We start from the raw sequence: 18,898 nt of genomic DNA, 5'->3' as shown, positions 1-18,898 counted from the left end.
GAATTAAGAGAAGAGTACTAATTGGTGTCAATTTCTGTACATAAATGTACAAACTAATAATCATTTGTATATAATTTAATTTTTAAAAATTCACATCTGTACTTAATTACCTTGAATGACAAAGGAAGTGTTCTTCCATCATTCAAAGTAATTATCTGTATCTCTATCTCTTCAATATAAAATGTTTATCCCTTCCATTTGTATACTTCCCTTCATGAGATGAGTAAATAGGTCTCTGACATTCACAATGGAACACCTTAGACCTCAAAATCGTAGTGAGCATGGGAGAGACATATCACTGGAAAAACGAGAATGTCTAGGGCCTTAAAATCCCGTCTCCACCTAAATTGTAACTGAAGTTAACTTCAGTTTGAACTTCATTTTAAATCCTTTTTTGAAGTGTTAATGTGAAGTATCTGTGATGGAAATATTGATAATTAAGGGGAAGTATTTTCTAACGTCTCTCCAAGCTATGGCAGCTTTGTATTGAAATCACTCTGAAGAGAATCTTCTGTTAACAAATATGCTTATTTTGTTTTGTTTCTAATTTAGGGTAATCATGTTTTTTCAAAACATGTATTTATTAAGGTATATGGACAATAATATTTGTAGCCCATTGGCCGTAAACTTTGGAGTCAGAACTGGATTTGACTTAATTCTACCAAAACTCAATTTTTCCTCAAATTAGGACCAATTTCTCCCATGTTTTTTGGCCTTACTTTCCCCACAGATAGAAGTGAAATAGTAATGACTTCTATATAATTGAGGTAATGACATTGCCTGATGCACTGCTTGGGTCATACTGTTATTAAATGACTAAGTAACTTGTCATTATAAAATAAATAATTCTTAAAATTATTTCTATACATTTTTTGTTGAAAATCTAGAAATTATAAAAGTTCACAAGTAGAATATAAATACCATCTGTGATACCATATCCAAATTATGATCACTTGAGTTAACCTCTTTTAAGCCTTTATATTCAATATTTTTATTTTAAACTGTAATTTAGACAAGATGTGTATATTCTTATGCAAGTTACTTTTAAAAACTCAACTAAATATTGTTATATATTATAAATATCTTCTCATGTTAAGGAATCTATTTACAAATAGACTCCAGTTAACCTTGAAAAAGAAGGAAATAGTAATACACACCCAAGAAAAATAAAAGCCCACAAATATACAATTCAATCACATATATGATTTATCCTATCACTACAATATCTCCAAAAGATTCTCTAATGAACAAAACAATGATTGTCTGAAATTTTGTTTTCTGTTCCTCCCAGTAAACATTTTAAAAAAGTAAATATCAAAAAATTTAATAAATCTCATTATATTTGCCAGGCTTAGGTTCAAACTCAGCAAGGAGACTTATACTACTTATACTACAGATAAAGTAACATTATATTGGGAAATAAACTTGTAGCATAAATAGAGATTATTTAAATATATACACACATGCCCTGGATCTATCTGTCTATCTATCTATCTTACACAGAAAAACTTCTCAACTTATTTTCATTGTAATTTCTCACATTATTATCACTACCTATTTTCAGAATGCTGAATAATTGTAAAACAAGTAATAGAAACATTTGTTTAGAATGAGCCACTTACCTAAGGTTTATCTTTTAAATCTCTGTAAACAATTAAACAATCATGCTGGCCCAATTCCAAAAATCAGTATTGCCAACGAATACTCAATAAGTTAACAGAAGAATTTACTTGCAGCATTTTTCTTACATTTTTTTGGTTTGAGTTCATAAAACCTGCTTGTGCTAAATATTCAGTTGTTTTTCTAAATTCAGTAAAACTGAAGAAAAGTTGTACATTGATGTTCACTAACTAGGACTGAGAAACGTCTGCATGCTCATGGTTCTACACTGAAGCGAGCACTACTAGGAATTCTGAATAGATGTTAAAGGCCTATAATCGTTCACGCTGCATCAACGGTTCACTCGTTATTTTCTGAGTAGTAGTCTATGGTATGGATATACCACAGTGTATTTAACCATTAAAAAGTATCTGAGATGTTTCCTGTTTGGGGCTCTTACGAATACAGCCCTGTAAACATCTATGTGTGGGTTTTATGTGAACCTAAGTCTTCACGCCCTGAATGAATCTCCAGAGAAATCTAAGTGAAAAAAACAACTTCCAAAAGGTTAGGCTTTATGATCCCACTATGTAACATTCTTGAAATCACAAAATTATAGAAATGGAGAACAGATTAGTGGTTGCCAGGTGTTCAGCAGCAGGTGAGGGCAGGAGGGAAGTAGGTGTGGCCGTAGAGGGTAAAAGGAGGGTCCTTTTGGTCATGGAGGTGCTTTGTCTTGACTGTATCAGTGTCAGTATCCTGTTGTGATGTTGTTCTGTTGTGTGAGATGTTATTCTTGGGGGGAAGCTGGGTAAAGTGCACGGAGGATCTCTCTGTATCACTTCTCACAACTGCATGTGAGTCTACACTTAAATAAGAACAAAAAGCTTAATTATCATGTGATATAATTAGGACCACAGTTGTGCTATATTTCTAGGACATAAGGTAAAGAGATGGCATTTAACATTCCTTGTATAAAGTATCCCATTATCCATGAACAGTAAAATTCAAAATTCCAGATGAGATTCCAGAGGAAGTCTGGAGATTAAGAAACTAAACTATGTAGCAAGTGTTTTAGAAACAGGCAAAATGAAACAATACTGTGTGGAGATATAATAAAAATCATTCGAGTAACTGATGAATATGAAATTTAGGCTAGTGGTTTCATCTGGAAGGCTATGATTAAAGTACACAGTGGCCTTCTGGGAGGTGGACGAAATTCTACCTCTTGGCATAGAAATGATTAAAAGGTTATTTGCCTCAAAAATTTTCACTAAGCTATACATTTGTTGTATGTGGTTTTCTTTATTTGCCTTTTATTTTACCACAAAAAGTTAAATGAAATGAAATGAAGTAAAATGTTAAAACCACATTTAAACCATACTCAATGACTTCTGAAAAACGTATTTTTTTTGAAAAATGTATTTTTTAATCTGACATTTTTATTGATAAATTATTCACACATCATGAATTTCACCAATTTAAAATAGACAGCTCAGTGGCTTTTAGTATATATAGAGAGCTATGTAACCGTCACCACGATCTTATTTTAGAACATTTTCTGCCAACCTGAAAGAGACCCTGAACCCATCAACACTCACGTCCCATGACCCCCTTGCCCCAGCCCTAGGCAACCACTAATGTACTTTCTGTCTCTATGGATCTGCCTACCTGGATATTTCATGCAAACGAAATCACTCACTATGTGGTCTTTTGTGAACAGCTTCTTTTACTTAGCGTGTTTTCCAGGGTTCATCCATGTTTTACCCTGTATCACTAGTTATTCTTTTATTATCAAGTAACATTCCATTACGTGGATATACCACATTTTGTTCATCCATGATCAGTTAACGTGTTGTTTCTGCTTTTTGGCTACTATGAATTGTGCTGCCCTGAACATTTGTGTACAGGTTTTTGTGTGGCTATATGCTATTTCTCTTGGGTACTTACTACAGAAACTCAAACTGCAGAAAATCAAAGACAAAGAAAAAATTCTGAAATAAGCCATTGAGTTGGGGGAAAATTTACCTATAGTGGAACATGGATTAGGATTGCAGCTGACTTCTCATCGGAAATCTTGAAATCAAGAAGAGAGTGAAGTGCAATATTCAACGTGTTGAAATAGAAAAGCATACACTCAGAATTCTATATCCTGTGAAATTCTTCTTCTAAAGTGGAGAAATAAAAAATGTATCAGAAACACAGCTACAGAGAGTGCCTTACCAGAAGCCCTGTACTGCAAGAAGTGTTATAAGAATTTCTTTAGGGTTTAGGAAAATATGTCAACACTCAGATCAACATAAGGAAAGCAAGAGCTGAAGGAATAAATGAAAGTAAAATATTTTATTTTTCTTATTCTTGCTTGATTGGAAACAAGTTTTAGTTTAAAATAATAATAGTAACAATGTATGGTTTTATTGAAGAACACAGGTAAGTGCTATGAATGACAACAATGTCCATAATATATGAGAAAGATAAATCAGGAATATTCTGTGATTAGGTACCTGAGTTATGCCAGAAGCAGTACAGGGCTCTTTGAAAGTGCATGTGGATTCATTCAAAATGTATATTGGAAACTCTAAGTCAAACACTTATTGTTTTTTAAAGTATAATTGATACAATAAGATAAGAGATATAATGGACTCTTTTACATAAAAAGCTTAATTTAAACCAAGGAAGTCAAAAAAGAATTAGGGTGGTGATGGGAGAAACAAAGAGCAGATATGCAGCAAATAGAAAAGTGTTTTAAACATGGTGGCTATTAATTCGGTTTATCAGTAATTACTTTATATTTGAATGGTCTAAATATATCAATTATAAAACAGAAATTGTCAATGGGATATAAAAGACCCAACTCTAGGTTCTACAAAAAACACACAACATTTTAATATGAAGACTGATAGGTTTAAGGTAAAGGCATATAGAAAAATGTATTTTGCTAACGCTGACCGACATAGCTGGAGGAGACATATCAACTACACACAAAGCAGACTTGAGAACAAGAAAAATTATCCAGGTTAACGTGAGGAAATAAATAGTAATAAAATGGTAGAATCTCCAATGATATGTAGTCATGCTAAACACCTAACAACAAAATATCAAAACATGTGAGGCCAAAACTGATAGAACCGAAAGGAGAAACGGACATCTCCACTACTGGAGTTGTGGACCTCAACAGCACTCTTTCAAGAATTGTGAGTTCAGACGGGCAGCGATTCGGTGAGGACACAGTTGAAGTAAACAGCGCTATCCTTCAAACTGGCTCACAGCAGCCCTCCCTTATCCCCAGGGGACACGTTCCAAGCCCCCCAGGGGGTGCTCGACACCCTGGGTGGTACCGAACCCTGTATATACGATGTCTTTTCCTGTACATACGTACCTGTGATAAAGCTGAATTTATAAAGGAGGCACAGTAAGCGACTGTCAACGGTAACTAATAATAAAATAGAACAACTAGAACAATATCCTGCCATAAAAGTTAGGCGACCGTGGCTTCTGTCTTTCAGAATATCTTCCTGTGCAAATGCAAAGCCTTTTCCATCCTAACCAGGCACTCATCACACACTGACTGTAACGTGTGAAGCTCCAGACGCAGCAGCACAGGGAGCACACGTTTCCTTTTCCCTCTTCACAGGTTCACGAGTGGGAGAGTCCTTACCGCCCTCTATGAGGTTGAGAACTTTCACCTTTTCACCTAAAGGAAGCACTTCACAGCTTCTCTTTGGCGCATCCGAACTGCCAGCATCATTCTTCGTGCCCTTTGGGCCATTATTACGTAGGAGAAAGGTCGCCTGACCACAAGCACTGTGACCCCGGGAGTCGGCCTGCTGCCCCCGCGACTGCGGAGTGACTGAAGTGGAACACGGATGGAGGGATGGTTCCCGTCCTATGAGGACGGAGCTGACATAGTGAGATTTCATCACCGTCCTCAGAATGACGCGTGGTTGAAAACCTAGGAATTGCTTATTTCTGGAATCTTTTAGTTAATATTTTTGGACTGTGGTTGACCTTGGGTCACTGATGCCAAGTAAAGTGAAACCGCAGATAAGGAGGGACTCCGATCTTTTGCAGAACACTCTGTCCAAAAACAGCAAAATGCATATTCCTCCACGCTTACATGGAAAATTCACAAAGATAGACCAGATTCTAGGCCAGACACAAAACTTAACAAATCAAAAAGAATACAAATCATACAAATTATGCCCCCAGACAACAAGGAATTTAAACTAGCAGTCAGTACCAGAAAGATAGCTTGAAAGTCCCCCACATATTTGAAGAATACCTTTCTACATAACACAGGAGTCAAAGAAGAAGTTTGGAGAGAAATTTAAAAATACTTTGAACTAAATAAAAATGAAATAGAACTCTTCAAAATCTGTGGGAAGCTGTGCTTAGAGAAAAATTTATGCCATTAAATGCATATATTCAAAAAGATGATTAAAGTCAATGATCTAAGCTTCTACTATAGGAAATAGAAAAAGTGGAGCAGTCAGAGCCCAAAGCACAAAGAAGAAAACAAATAATAAAGTCACACGGGAAATTAGTGAAATGGAAAACAAAAACAACAGAGAAAGGTCAATGACACTAAACACCTGCCGTTTGAAGTGATAAATAAAAATTGATAAACCTCTAACCAGATTAATCAAGAAATAGAGAAGATACAAATTACCAATATTGGAAATGAAAGAGGGGTCATCACTATTGATCCCATGGACATTAAGAAAAGGCTCATAGTAGAATACTACAAACAACTCTATGCCCACAGCTTTGATAACCTCGGTGACATGGATCAATTCTTTGAAAGACACAACTACTAAAACTCACACAAGGAGAAATCGATATTCTGAAATGGCCTATATGTATTAAATAAATTGAACCAAAAAACCACCTAAACTAGAAAGTTTTCCTGGTGTGTTCTGTCACATATTTAATGAAGGAACGGAACCAATCCTCCACAGTCTTGTCTAGAATATAGAGGCAGAGGCAACACTTTCTAAGTCATTCTTTGATGCCAGCATTATCCTAATACCAAAAACGATTTTAAAAACATTACAGAAAAACAAAATTAAGACCAATATATCTTATCAGAATTTATGCAACGACCTTCAACAAGTTACCAGCACATCAAACCCAGGAATGTATAAAAGGGATTATACATCACAACCAGGTGGGCTTATTCCAGGTAAGCAAGGATGATTCAATATTGTAAATTCAATCAATGTAATCTATGCATCAAATGTTTAAAGAACAAAACAACTATGGTCATATCAAATGATGCAGAAAAAGCACTTGAAAGAACTCCACATACATCCGTGATTAAAACTGCCTGCGAAGTAGGAATATAGGGGAGCTTCTTCAACTTGATAAAGAACGTCTACAAAACACCCACGGCTAATATCACACTTAATGATGAGAAACCAGACCCGTTCCCACTGAGACCAGGAACAAGGAAAGGACATATTTTCTCACAATGAATATTCAAGTTATGCTGGAAGTCCAGGCTACTGCAATATGACAATAATGAAAAAATAAAGTTACATTGACTTAAGGAAATAAAGCCATCTTTATGGCCATGAAATAATTCATGCGTTGGACTTTATTACAATTAAAAAGTTCTGTTCTGGGTTTCCCTGGTAGCGCAGTGGTTAAGAATCTGCCTGCCAGTGCAGGGGACACGGGTTCAAGCCCTGGTCCGGGAAGATCCCACATGCCGTGGAGAAACTAGGTCCATGTGCCACAACTAATGAGCCCGTGTGCTGCAACTATTGGAGCCTGTGCTCCACAACAAGAGAAGCCACCTCAATGAGAGGCCCGTGCACTGCAACGGAGAGTAGCCCCCGCTCACCGCAGCTAGAGAAAGCCCGCACACAGCAAAGAAGACCCAACACAGTCTAAATAAATAAAATTAATAAAGAGAAAAAAAAAGTTCTGTTCTGCAAAGTATACTTTTAAAGAAAATTAAAAGGCAACCCATCCACAGAGAGGGAGAAAATATTTTTAAAACATATATTTGATGTGGTAGCCAATACAAACGAGGAGCTATCTCCAATATATATATAAAGAACTTTGTTAAGTTCAACAATATGAAAACAAACAACTGAATTTAAAAATGGGCAAGGTATGTGAACAGACATCACCAAAGAAAATACAAAGAGGGAAAATAAGCATATGAACATATGCCCAACGTCATCTGTCATTAAGGAATTGTAAATTAAAATAGCAATGAGATACCACTGTACAGATGGTTCAAATCCACAAAACTGAAAGTACCAATTGCTGGTAAGGATGCAGAGCAACGGGAACTCTCCTTTATCGCTAGTGGATGTGCAAAATGGTACTGCCGTTTTGGGAGACAGGTTGGCAGCTTCTTGTAAACTAACTATGATCTTACCATATAATTCAGCAATACACCTCCTAAGTTATACTCAATTTATTTAAAACTTATGTCCATGCAAAAACCTGCCTGCAAATATTTATAACAGCTTTATTCATAATCACCACGAACTGGAAGTAAGCACAATGTCCTTCAATAGGTAAATAGATTTTTTAAAAAACTGTAGTGAAGTTGCTTAATATTCCATTGTCTGGACCATGAAATATTAGTCAGTGCTCAAAAAGAAATAAATTATCAAGAGCTAAAAGACATGAATCATTCTTTTTTTTTTTTTTTTTTTTGCGGTACGTGGGCCTCTCACTGCTGTGGCCTCTCCCGTTGCGGAGCACGCGCAGGCTCAGCGGCCATGGCTCACGGGCCCAGCCGCTCCGCGGCATGTGGGATCTTCCCGGACCGGGGCACGAACCCGTGTCCCCTGCATCGGCAGGCAGACTCTCAACCACTGCGCCACCAGGGAAGCCCGACATGAATCATTCTTCAATGCACGTTGCTAAGTGAAAGAAGCCATTCTGAAAAGGCTACGTTCTCAATGATTTCAATTACATGACATTCTGATAAAGGCAAAACTATACAGACAGTGAAATGGTCATTTCTAGAGGACCATGATGTGGGGAGGAAATAGCTGAAGAGGATTTTCTTAGGGCAGTGAAACTCTTCTGTAGGACACCATAATGGTGGATACATGGTATTATCCACTTGTCGAAACCTGTAGAATTTGCAGCTAAAAGGTGAGTGAGCCTTAATGTGTGCAAATCTTTAAAAAAAATCATTTTGGAGGTTAAGGGATATCACAATTGAACGCAGGATATGACAAGAGAGTCTGAATGTATTACAAACACCTGAAACAACCTCACTGAAGGGCTTAGGAAAGTGGAACTGACCTAAGTAAATCTGGAAGTTAATGAAATCTGCAAGACTAAAGGCAAAAAAAGAACAGTACGTCAATCTTCTACCTAGTCAAGTCTTCCCACTAGGGAGTGGATTAACTGTCCTGATCCTGCTGTACGTATGTACTGGATTAGAACAGTTAAACAAGCAGATGGCAGATGGTGCAGCATCTGTTGGTGGGAGGCTACACATAAGCCAGGGGAGGAGGCTAGGACTGTCTGTGTGATGACGGGTTCCCTTAGCGGCAGCCACGTAAACTCACGTTTAGCTTAATGTAGGTACAGAGTAGGTATGTGAGCAATTCAGTACACGCACACACACACACACACACACCCCTCCTGTTCTGTGAGCTGAGGGGCCTGGAAGACACAGGTACTCCACAAGCAATGAGCACACCAGCTCCCAGAATGTAGTTTCTCAAAGATTCTCTAACAAAGCGAAGCAGGGCCTCTGGGAGGAATTGCTGATTCTTGGACTGGCAGGAAATGTACGAGATGAGCCTGAAACACCTTTTAGCACCAGAAACTGAGAAAGTGCTCCAAAAAAAAAAAAAAAAAAATCGCAAGGACTTTTCAAAGCAACACTAAAACCAACTGGAAGAGCTTACAGCCCAGAGTATAAAAGAAGTATCCACAATCCACACTGATCTGTCAAAATGACTGAAGAAATCTGAAAAATTGAGGTAAACAGACCAATCTGCTACGTAGCAGAATTCCAGGGAATGTATGCAGAGAGTCCACCCCTGTGGAGGTAGAGCATATTCCCCTCTAAGTGCAGGAGCTCCTTCCAAGGAGCACAGCATGGAAAGGGAACAAGAACCACAGAGTAAGAAACCTGGCAGACGGGCTTCCCTGGTGGCGCAGTGGTTGAGAGTTTGCCTGCCGATGCAGGGGACACGGGTTCGTGCCCCGGTCCGGGAAGATCCCACGTGCCGCGGAGCGGCTGGGCCCATCCAGAGCTTGCGCGTCCGGAGCCTGTGCTCTGCAACGGGAGAGGCCACAACAGTGAGAGGCCCGCGTACTGCAAAAAAAAGAAACCTGGCAGACTCTTCCTCATCCAGGTGCTGGTGATGCAGTCATGACGGCAGGTACACGTGATAAGACATGGTAAGACCAGCACTGTGCCTCTGTCATCTTCCTCCCAACACACATAAGCCCAGTCTAATCACAAAAAAAATCGGAAAATTCCAAATCGAGATTCAGCCTGCAAAATACCTGACCAGTCCCCCTCAAAAGTGTAACAGTTATCAAAAAAGAAGTCCTAGAAACTATTACGGCCCAGAGGAGCCAAAGGAGACATAATTACATGTGATGTGTAACCCAGATGTGATCCTGGGACAGGAAAAGAAGTATTAGGTAAAAACTAAAGAAATTTGAATAAAGTATAGACTTTTGTTAATAATAATGTATCAGTACTGGTTTATTCCTTGTAAGAAATGTAATGTAACAATGTGGGATGTTAATAATGGGGAAAACTGGGTGTGGAAACTAAAAATAAAATTACCATACGACCCAGCAATCCCACTACTGGGCATATACCCTGAGAAAACCATAATTCAAAAAGAGTCATGTACCACAGTGTTCACTGCAGCACTATTTACAATAGCCAGGACATGGAAGCAACCTAAGTGTCCATCAACAGATGAATGGATAAAGAAGATGTGGCACATATATACAATGGAATATTACTCAGCCATAAAAAGAAACGAAATTGAGTTATTTGTAGTGAGGTGGCTGGACCTAGAGACTGTCATACAGAGTGAAGTAAGTCAGAAAGAGGAAAACAAATACCGTAGGCTAACACATATATGGAATCTAAAAAAAAAAAAAAATGGTTCTGAAGAAGCTAGGGACAAGACGGGAATAAAGACGTAGATGTAGAGAATGGACCTAAGGACATGGGGAGGGGGAAGGATAAGCTGGGAAGAAGTGAGAGAGTGGCATGGACTCATATACACTACCAAACATAAAATCGATAGCTAGTGGGAAGCAGCCGCATAGCACAGGGAGATCAGCTCGGTGCTTTGTGACCACCTAGAGGGGTGGGATAGAGAGGGTGGAAGGGAGACGCAAGAGGGAAGGGATACGGGGATATATGTATACGTATAGCTGATTCACTTTGTTACACAGCAGAAACTAAGACACCATTGTAGAGCAATTATACTCCAATAAAGATGTTAAAAAAACAAGTGATGCATCAGTAGGGGTTCACCAACTGTAAGAAATGTCGACAGCAGCCTGTGATCTTAGTAAGAGGGGATACTCTGCGTGAGACAAGATGGGGAGAAAACTTTCTGCACAATTATTTTGTAAACCTAGAAGGCTTCTAGAAGATAAAGTCTATTAAAATTGAAAAAGAGAAAAAACGCACACGTTTCCAGGCACTTTCTCATGAGTGGGCTGCCAAACACATCAAGAGTGATCGAGTTCAAACGCTTCATCTTTCAGATAAAAAATGAGAGTCAGAGAAATGCAGGCCCTTTATGACCATCAGACAGCTGGAAAATACCTGTAACACAAATTCTAACTTAGTGTTCACATTTCCATCCGCAGACACTTTCTTCTCCTTGCCTTTCTGTCTGATCATTCTGAAAGTAAAATGTCAGCTCTGTGAGAATTGCAGAACCTGGATGACACACACTTCCCCTCCTCACTCTGATCTGCGGGGCAGGAGAGTGACTGGGAAGCGTCTTTGCTGGGGTGTGGTGACGTCCACACGCCTGTCTCTACCCGCCGGTCACTTCCTCTTCTCTGTAACAGGGTCCACCTGGGCTTTCTGCTGTGTGTCCTCCCTGCCGATTCCTCTGGGTGGGAACTGGCTCGTGCTCCACTAAGGAAGGGTTTATCTGGCCTGGCTTTGTCTCATTATCGAGGGCGCTGCGAAGCGGGTCTTTAGTGTGTGTAAGACAACAAATAGGGATGTGATGGGAATCAGTAGCCAGGAGTAAAGAGCATGCAGTTAAGGAACTTGTCACCTGTGCTGTCTCTATGCATAGCCTAATTAGGGGACAGACCTGTGGGTCCAGCAGAGAAGGAACTCCTAAGGGTGTTAATGAGAATCTAAGGATGTAAATTAGGCAAGTTCTAGATATTTTATTACTTTTTAAAATCAGAGATACAATAAACAATATTTAACACCCTTCCCAAACCGGTGGGAAATATTAAAAGCCAAGTGATTTCATGTATGGCTTTCCTCTGTGGTAGTTAATTCAAAGAAAAAGAGTTCACTGCAGTCAGAATTCTGGAGGAAAATCTTAATCCATTAGACCCCAAAACCTATTTCCAAACTGAAAACCAATTGAGAATTGTTAGCAGTTAGGCGAAACATGGTATGTTACTCAATGACAGTTTAAGCATTTTGCCAAGATCTCAAATGCTTTATGTTTCCAAATCGCATCCTGAATATGTTCCTTGATGACTCATAAAATCTCTGAAATGGTTCCAATATATAAAACAATGCCTCATTTTCAGATGAGATAATGTAACTCTTGTAATTTTATTTTCTGATTCATCTAAGCTAAAAAAGAAAATTCCAATGGAGATTTTGAATTAAGTTAAGCATATATCATAACAACTAAAATGTTATTAAACTACATTTTTTATTCCTTTTATCAAAATTTGTTTTCATTGCACGAATATATCATTTTAACTTACATAAGTTAAAGTATGTAACTTAACTTATGTAAGTTAAAGCTATTCATTCTGCTCCTGTAAAAATTACACAATTTTAGAGTTTGGTTCAAAGTCACAGATTCAGCATCAGGGTGATGGTTGTTTGCAGTTCTAATTATCTAATGTTTTCTATCAATAAGACCATAAAAACAAAAAACAGATGAAACTCTTTTTCGATCTCAAAGCTGGCACCTGCTCTAATCTTTCTTGGTCAGGAAACTGGTAGCTTTTCTTCCTTAGCAATCTTCTAGCAAGAAGAATGGCCGGGGTGGTGTGGGTGAAGCCCAGAATTGATGATCGCACACCCAGACATGAGAAACATACAGATGCAGATGCTGTGATGACCTAATTCTAGTTATTTAGCTAAAGAATCCGTTAACAACAGTCCACTGAGTGCCCAAGCGGGGAGCAGGGATCCCCGGCCACACAGATCAAGCCTGTGGCTACCTCCAGCACAGAAGCTACGGCTACACGCCCTTGACGACATCTGCGAATGCTGCAGACTTCTAACCATGGCAGTGAATAGTGTAGGCGAATAAGAGAAAGTCACAGGCACAAACAGCTTATCGTCATACCTTCCGAGGCTGCTTTCTGAATTTGGGCCTCTGGGGGCCCTGACTGGGAATGAGGAATGCGGCCCGTCAGCATGGTACTTAAAACCATCCGCACCTCTGAGCTTGCGGCGACCTTTTCTGCCCATGTAAGTCCCTTCTTAAACATTTAATTAATATCTCAGTCCCACTGAGGTGTAAGTCAGTCTGTTTGCTTAGATAATTAGCAGTGAAGACAAAAGCACCTAATCACTGCTGCAAAGTGAAAGATTGGAAGCAAATAAGAATATCACTACCTACACTTCGAAGCTGTTATGGTTAAACCTCTCAAAAGAGTAAAAGTTTGTTGTGAAGGGCCACGTGCAATTTGTGATACAATCTTAAATCCCTCTTTGAAACAGAAGGAACACCATTGGGAAGCGGCGTGATTAGCGCATTCTCATCTTTCATGCCGCGTGGATCTGTTTAATCAAAGCCTCATCACAGTAAGTGCAAGCTTGCTGCTTGCCTCTGAAGGGCAAAGTGCAAACAGGACTCCATGGAACAGTGTGCGGTTTTGGAAGAGAATGCACTTGTTTTTGCTCCCTGGACAATGAATTTAAAATCACGTTGTACTTTTGAAAAAAGACTAAAGTTAAAATATCTTTGCTTACAGGGCTGTATTTGAAATCTGTGTATATTCAGAACCGAGTAGTCTGTGATGTGCTGCTTCTCGTTTGTCTAAAACTCTGTTCTCAAATATTGCTTTTCCCTGTACCTATTTGACACAAGCCTGAGATCTGAAGTACGTATATTTTATGCGAGGTTCACCACGGGGTGATTTTTCAAAAATCAAGTAGGATTTTTGAGAGAAAAACCGAGCGATGAATATGGACACACCTTGCCTGTCCCACAGAGAACGCTCTCCAACAGCTCTGCTTGTGGAGCTGGGGCTTTTCAGATGCTCGGAGTTGCCTCTTTGAGGCCTGAAATATGTAAATATATCAGAAGAGTTTTGTCCAAATTGTAGCAGGGCAACGTCTTCACAAACCAAGTGAACTGGAGCCACGAGAAGCCGAAGGTTTACGGTATTTTCATTTTGTTTGACCCTTGAGTACAAACCTTTAGGCGTCTTTTCTCCTCTCTCCTTTCCCCTTCAGTGAAGGTTCTATGAATGTTATTGAATTAGCTGTGAAAAACATTTCCCAAACGCCTGACACCGGCCTGCATCACTTTTCTGCATCATTTTTTATGTCCTCCCTCAGCTCCACAGAAGCTGCTCAACCTTCCAGCTTCTCCCAAGGTGTAGATTAGAGGCCGCTGACAGTGAAACTGCTGGGCCCGTTGTTAACATACAAATTCCTGGGTCACATAAGCTGAGTGAATTAAAGGATCTGAAGCCGGGCTTCACATCTGCACATTACCAACATCCAAGAAAATACCACAGTAAACACTGCTGATCTTTCTGTGTAGCTGTCTAGTGAGCTGAACCTGTGAACCTTGAGATGAAGTGTCTCTAAATGTCGTCTCTGTCTCTCTGTCTCTCTGTCTCTCTCTCTCTCTCTCTCACACACACACACACACACACACACACACACACACACACACACACACACGGTCTTTACATGCTCTTCCCATTGCCCCAGCTACTAGATGAAATTTTACAAACATAAATTTTTTTGTTTATAAGCTTCTAAACATTTGCAAAGATTTAGCGATATATTTCACCTAGAGATGCACTTAGTGGGCACGGACTAGTAGGAATTAACTGAAAAACTGGAAAACATAGCAAACAGCTGTATTTCTTTGAATTACATTTTTTTCTTAGTGATACTCACTGATCTGTTTCTAATATACAAAAAAAAAACCCAAATACCAAGTAAGAGATTATCCAAAAGTCTGACAGCACACTGGACCAGCGTCATATTTCCTAATGAATAAAATGAAAAGTTTTTAGCAATGCCCTAAATCCTCATTTGCACATGGGGAAAATTATGATATTAGGAAAAAGTAAAGAAAACTCACCACTTCTTCATGTCTGCATTTCCTCACATTAATCCCGTTTATCTGCAATGGAAAGAGAGACACGGCTTCATGTGGTATATTGTGAATTGACCTTATGTTTTGGTTGCACATGGAAAATAATGGTAAGGTGTATACCTGCAGAATTGCGTCCCCAATGAAGAGCAGTCCTGAGAGCTCGGCTGTGAATGGAGAAGGACAATTGATTAGGCATCGTCTACTTCCTTCACACAGATGAAAGAGTGTTTAATTAAATAAAGTCAAAACTGATAAAAGGGAAAAAATGAAATGTTTTATATGGGTAGCATCTTAAAAGATCCACAGGTAATAGAAATGCAAAAACAATCACGATTCAACTCCTATGATTGAAACACGAGCTGAATTGGAACACATGCTGTGATAGTTCCATTTCATTCTATCATTTCAGATCTTAGTTGCCAGAAATTGGCCACACTTCTGGATGGAGGACTAAATGTTCTCACGTTCTTATGAGAGCATTAAGGCATCTATGAAAACGTTTAGAGCTAGACATTCACTCCGTCAGCAATGGAACCAGCTCCCCGTTTCTTTTTAAACACTAGGCTGTCTCAGTGATTTCGGTCATTGTAACAGTTGGTTTACATCCTCAGAGTTTTTCCTGGATGAAATTTCATATGAAGGGCTGAGTTAAATTGCATATGAAAACTGAAAAAAAATATATATAACTGGAGTTGCCTGTAACTGATGAGACTTGCAAGCATCAGAGCGTTTCTACGCTTCCTTGTTAATGAGACACTGTGCAGTCATGCAGTCTCTGGCTCACACACAGCCACCTGCTCTACTGTCTTCCCTCCCTGCCCGCCGGGCGGGTAAAGGACTTGGACTCGGCAGTCAGAACCGTCACCTGTTGCCTGGTCATGGGACCCTGGCCGGTCAGTCCCATATACGAATTTATGATTGTAACTATTGTCTTTTTCCTCAGTGACAGGGACTCACAGGACAGCCCTCTTAACACTTTACCTCTTTGCTCCTTGGAGATTTTTGAAATGACAACTGGAATGTTATGTTCCGCTCCCCCCTGAAAAGAGAAAATCATATATCGTGCTTTTTAATCTCAAAAAATTAAATACACAGCCTTTAGTTAGGAAACTATACAAGTTATGAACAGCATGTGAATAGACACCAAATAGAATTAAAATAGACCCCTGGAATTTTTCTACCAAATAGATTGTCCTCCCAAGAAACTTATCTGTTTAGAATTTCTCTGTGACATGCAATAATTAATAGCAGTTGACTTTGAAAATGTCAATTTTTAAAATTAAGATTGGTGATCCCTTAAGAAGGCATTTCCTCCAATGTGTAGCAGTGCTGCCCATTGTAGAAATTCATACTTAGGGCTCCAAACAGTAGATAATGATGTATTTCCATTATCTGGCTGAGTTGTTCTATGCTGGGGACCAAGCAAGGGCCCCTTTGGATGCTGCATGGCTGGAGAAACTACATACACAAACTGGTACCAAAAAACAGACTGTGTATATGCCTGATGGGGAAGGGTCATTATATTCCTCTCTGTGTGAAAGTGCATACTACACAATTAACAGAATACAGTAAACTGACAAGAATATGGCAACAGTGCTTTGTCTAATTGACCAAATAAGATAGAAAAAAATAAAGAAAAATAAGCAAGCTAAACTTATGTGGACGGAAATAAAATAACTCCCTGAAGTAACTGCATAAACTTATGGTTTTTATATAACAGATTTGAGAAGGTTGAAAGCAATAGTTGAAAACTCAAGTAAGTGCATCAAAGAATAAGACTTCATGTAGAAAACAAGTACAGCACTTTTAACATGGGTAGTTGAAAAGATAATCTAAATTTCCACGGGGTTTCTGTAGCTTCAGAATAAGTAAACCTCCTAAGCCTTTTTTCCTTCAAGGACAAAAATTATTTTAGACAAGACATTTTTTCCCATGAATGTCCATTTTTAGCACTGAGTTGTCAATATATTTAAATATAAGATAGGCAGTAGTTGTAGAGAACAGCAGTGGCTTTCAAGCTTTTCTTGGCAAGTAGTCCTTTCTACTTCTGGGATATTAAGAAGAGACGTGATAAATAAAATACTGAAAACTGTCTTACCCAGGGTGAAATTCAAACCCACCCCTGAATCTCCTGTTCTCACCATTTCCCACCAACCTGACATTCACCCACCCACCCTCACTAAGTTTGTGCAGAAGGTCTCTGGCATAAGCTTCCTTGGCTTCTGATTCTGCTCTTGCATTTGTGTTTGTGTCCATAACAAGCCCTGATCCTGTCCAAGACAACCTCTCGTCTGATCAAAGCACAGGACTGGGACTGAGGGTGCAGTACAGAAGGAGTGCTTCCTTAGCACAGTAAACCCGGAGCAGAATCCAAGCCCTTCATGTTTACCAGCCAGGGTCCCAAGTTCCCAACCCCTGCATTCTGTTTTATCTTTCCCCCTTATACTTATTAGCTTCTTACCTACTACAATCTCACACCTTTCCTACATACATTATTTGTTTTCTTTCTCCTAACCACAAAGCAAGTTCCACAAGCACAACACATTTATTTATTTATTTTGGTTATTTGTTTCCTGCATTGATGTAATGTCAGTGCCTGGAATAATCATTCTTTTTTAAGCTTTGAAATGTTTGTTGAGTGAATGAATAAATGAAGTCTAAAACTTTTCCAGACCTAAAATTGTTCATTCTTTTTTTTTTAAACAATTTTTTAAAGATTTTTTTGATGTGGACCATTTTTAAAGTCTTTATTGGATTTGTTACAATACCGCTTCTGTTTTGTGTTTTGTGCTTTGGGCCCCGAGGCATGTGGGATCTTAGCTCCCTGACTAGGGATTGAACCCACACCCCCTGCATTGGAAGGCAAATCTTAACCACTGGACCACCAGGGAAGTCCTGTAAAATTGTTCATTCTTTAAAGTACTTTGCAGAGGGAGACCTTCAAGACCACAGAGGAGTAAGACGTGGAGATCACCTTCCTCCCCACAGATACACCAGAAATACATCTACATGTGGAACAACTCCTACAGATCACCTACTGAATGCTGGCAGCAGACCTCAGACTTCCCAAAAGGCAAGAAACTCCCCACATACCTGGGGAGGGCAAAAGAAAAAAGAAAAAACAGAGACAAAAGAATAGGGACGGGACCTGCACCTCTGGGAGGGTGCCGTGAAGGAGGAAAGGTTTCCACACACTAGAAGCCCCTTCACTGGTGGAGACCGCGGGCGGCGGAGGGGGGAACCTTCGGAGCCGCAGAGGAGAGCGCAGCAACAGGGGCGCGGAGGGCAAAGCAGAGAGATGCCCGCACAGAGGATCGGTGCCGACCAGCACTCACCAGCCCGAGAGGCCTGTCTGCTCACCCGCCGGGGCGGGCGGGGCTGGGAGCTGAGCCTCAGGCTTCGGTCGGATCCCAGGGAGAGGACTGGGGTTGGCGGTGTGAACACAGCCTGCAGGGGGTTAGTGCACCACGGCTAGCCGGGAGGGAGTCCGGGGAAAAGCCTGGACCTGCCGAAGAGGCAAGAGACCATTGTTTTGGGGTGCGCAGGGAGAGGGGATTCAGAGCACTGCCTAAATGAGCTCCAGAGACGGGCACGAGCCGCGGCTAAAAGCGCGGACCCCAGAGACGGGCATGAGACGCTAAGGCTGCTGCTGCCGCCACCAAGAAGCTCCACACCCGCTTCCGGGGAGCCTGTGCAGCCCGCCACTGCCAGGGTCCCGGGACCCAGGGACAACTTCCACAGGAGAATGCACGGCACGCCTCAGGCTGGGGCAACGT

General features: G+C 40.0%; 1 protein-coding gene across 2 annotated transcripts in view; it reads right to left on the bottom strand.

Moving 5' to 3' along the window:
• Positions 1-18,898, bottom strand: part of SNTG1 (syntrophin gamma 1) — a 460,317-nt gene that overhangs the window by 141,672 nt on the left and 299,747 nt on the right. For both annotated transcript variants that reach the window (XM_060035135.2, XM_060035134.2), the window contains 3 exons: positions 16,104-16,161; positions 15,243-15,286; positions 15,108-15,149 (listed from right to left, as the gene is read on the bottom strand). In XM_060035135.2, coding sequence (XP_059891118.1) covers positions 15,108-15,149; positions 15,243-15,286; positions 16,104-16,161 — 144 coding nt within the window. The remainder of the gene's footprint in view (positions 1-15,107; positions 15,150-15,242; positions 15,287-16,103; positions 16,162-18,898) is intronic.

This window comes from Delphinus delphis, chromosome 17 (genome assembly GCF_949987515.2).
Source record: "Delphinus delphis chromosome 17, mDelDel1.2, whole genome shotgun sequence".
Lineage (NCBI taxonomy): Eukaryota > Metazoa > Chordata > Mammalia > Artiodactyla > Delphinidae > Delphinus > Delphinus delphis.
Note: the sequence above shows the minus strand (reverse complement) of the source record. Positions and strands in the feature narration are given on the sequence as shown.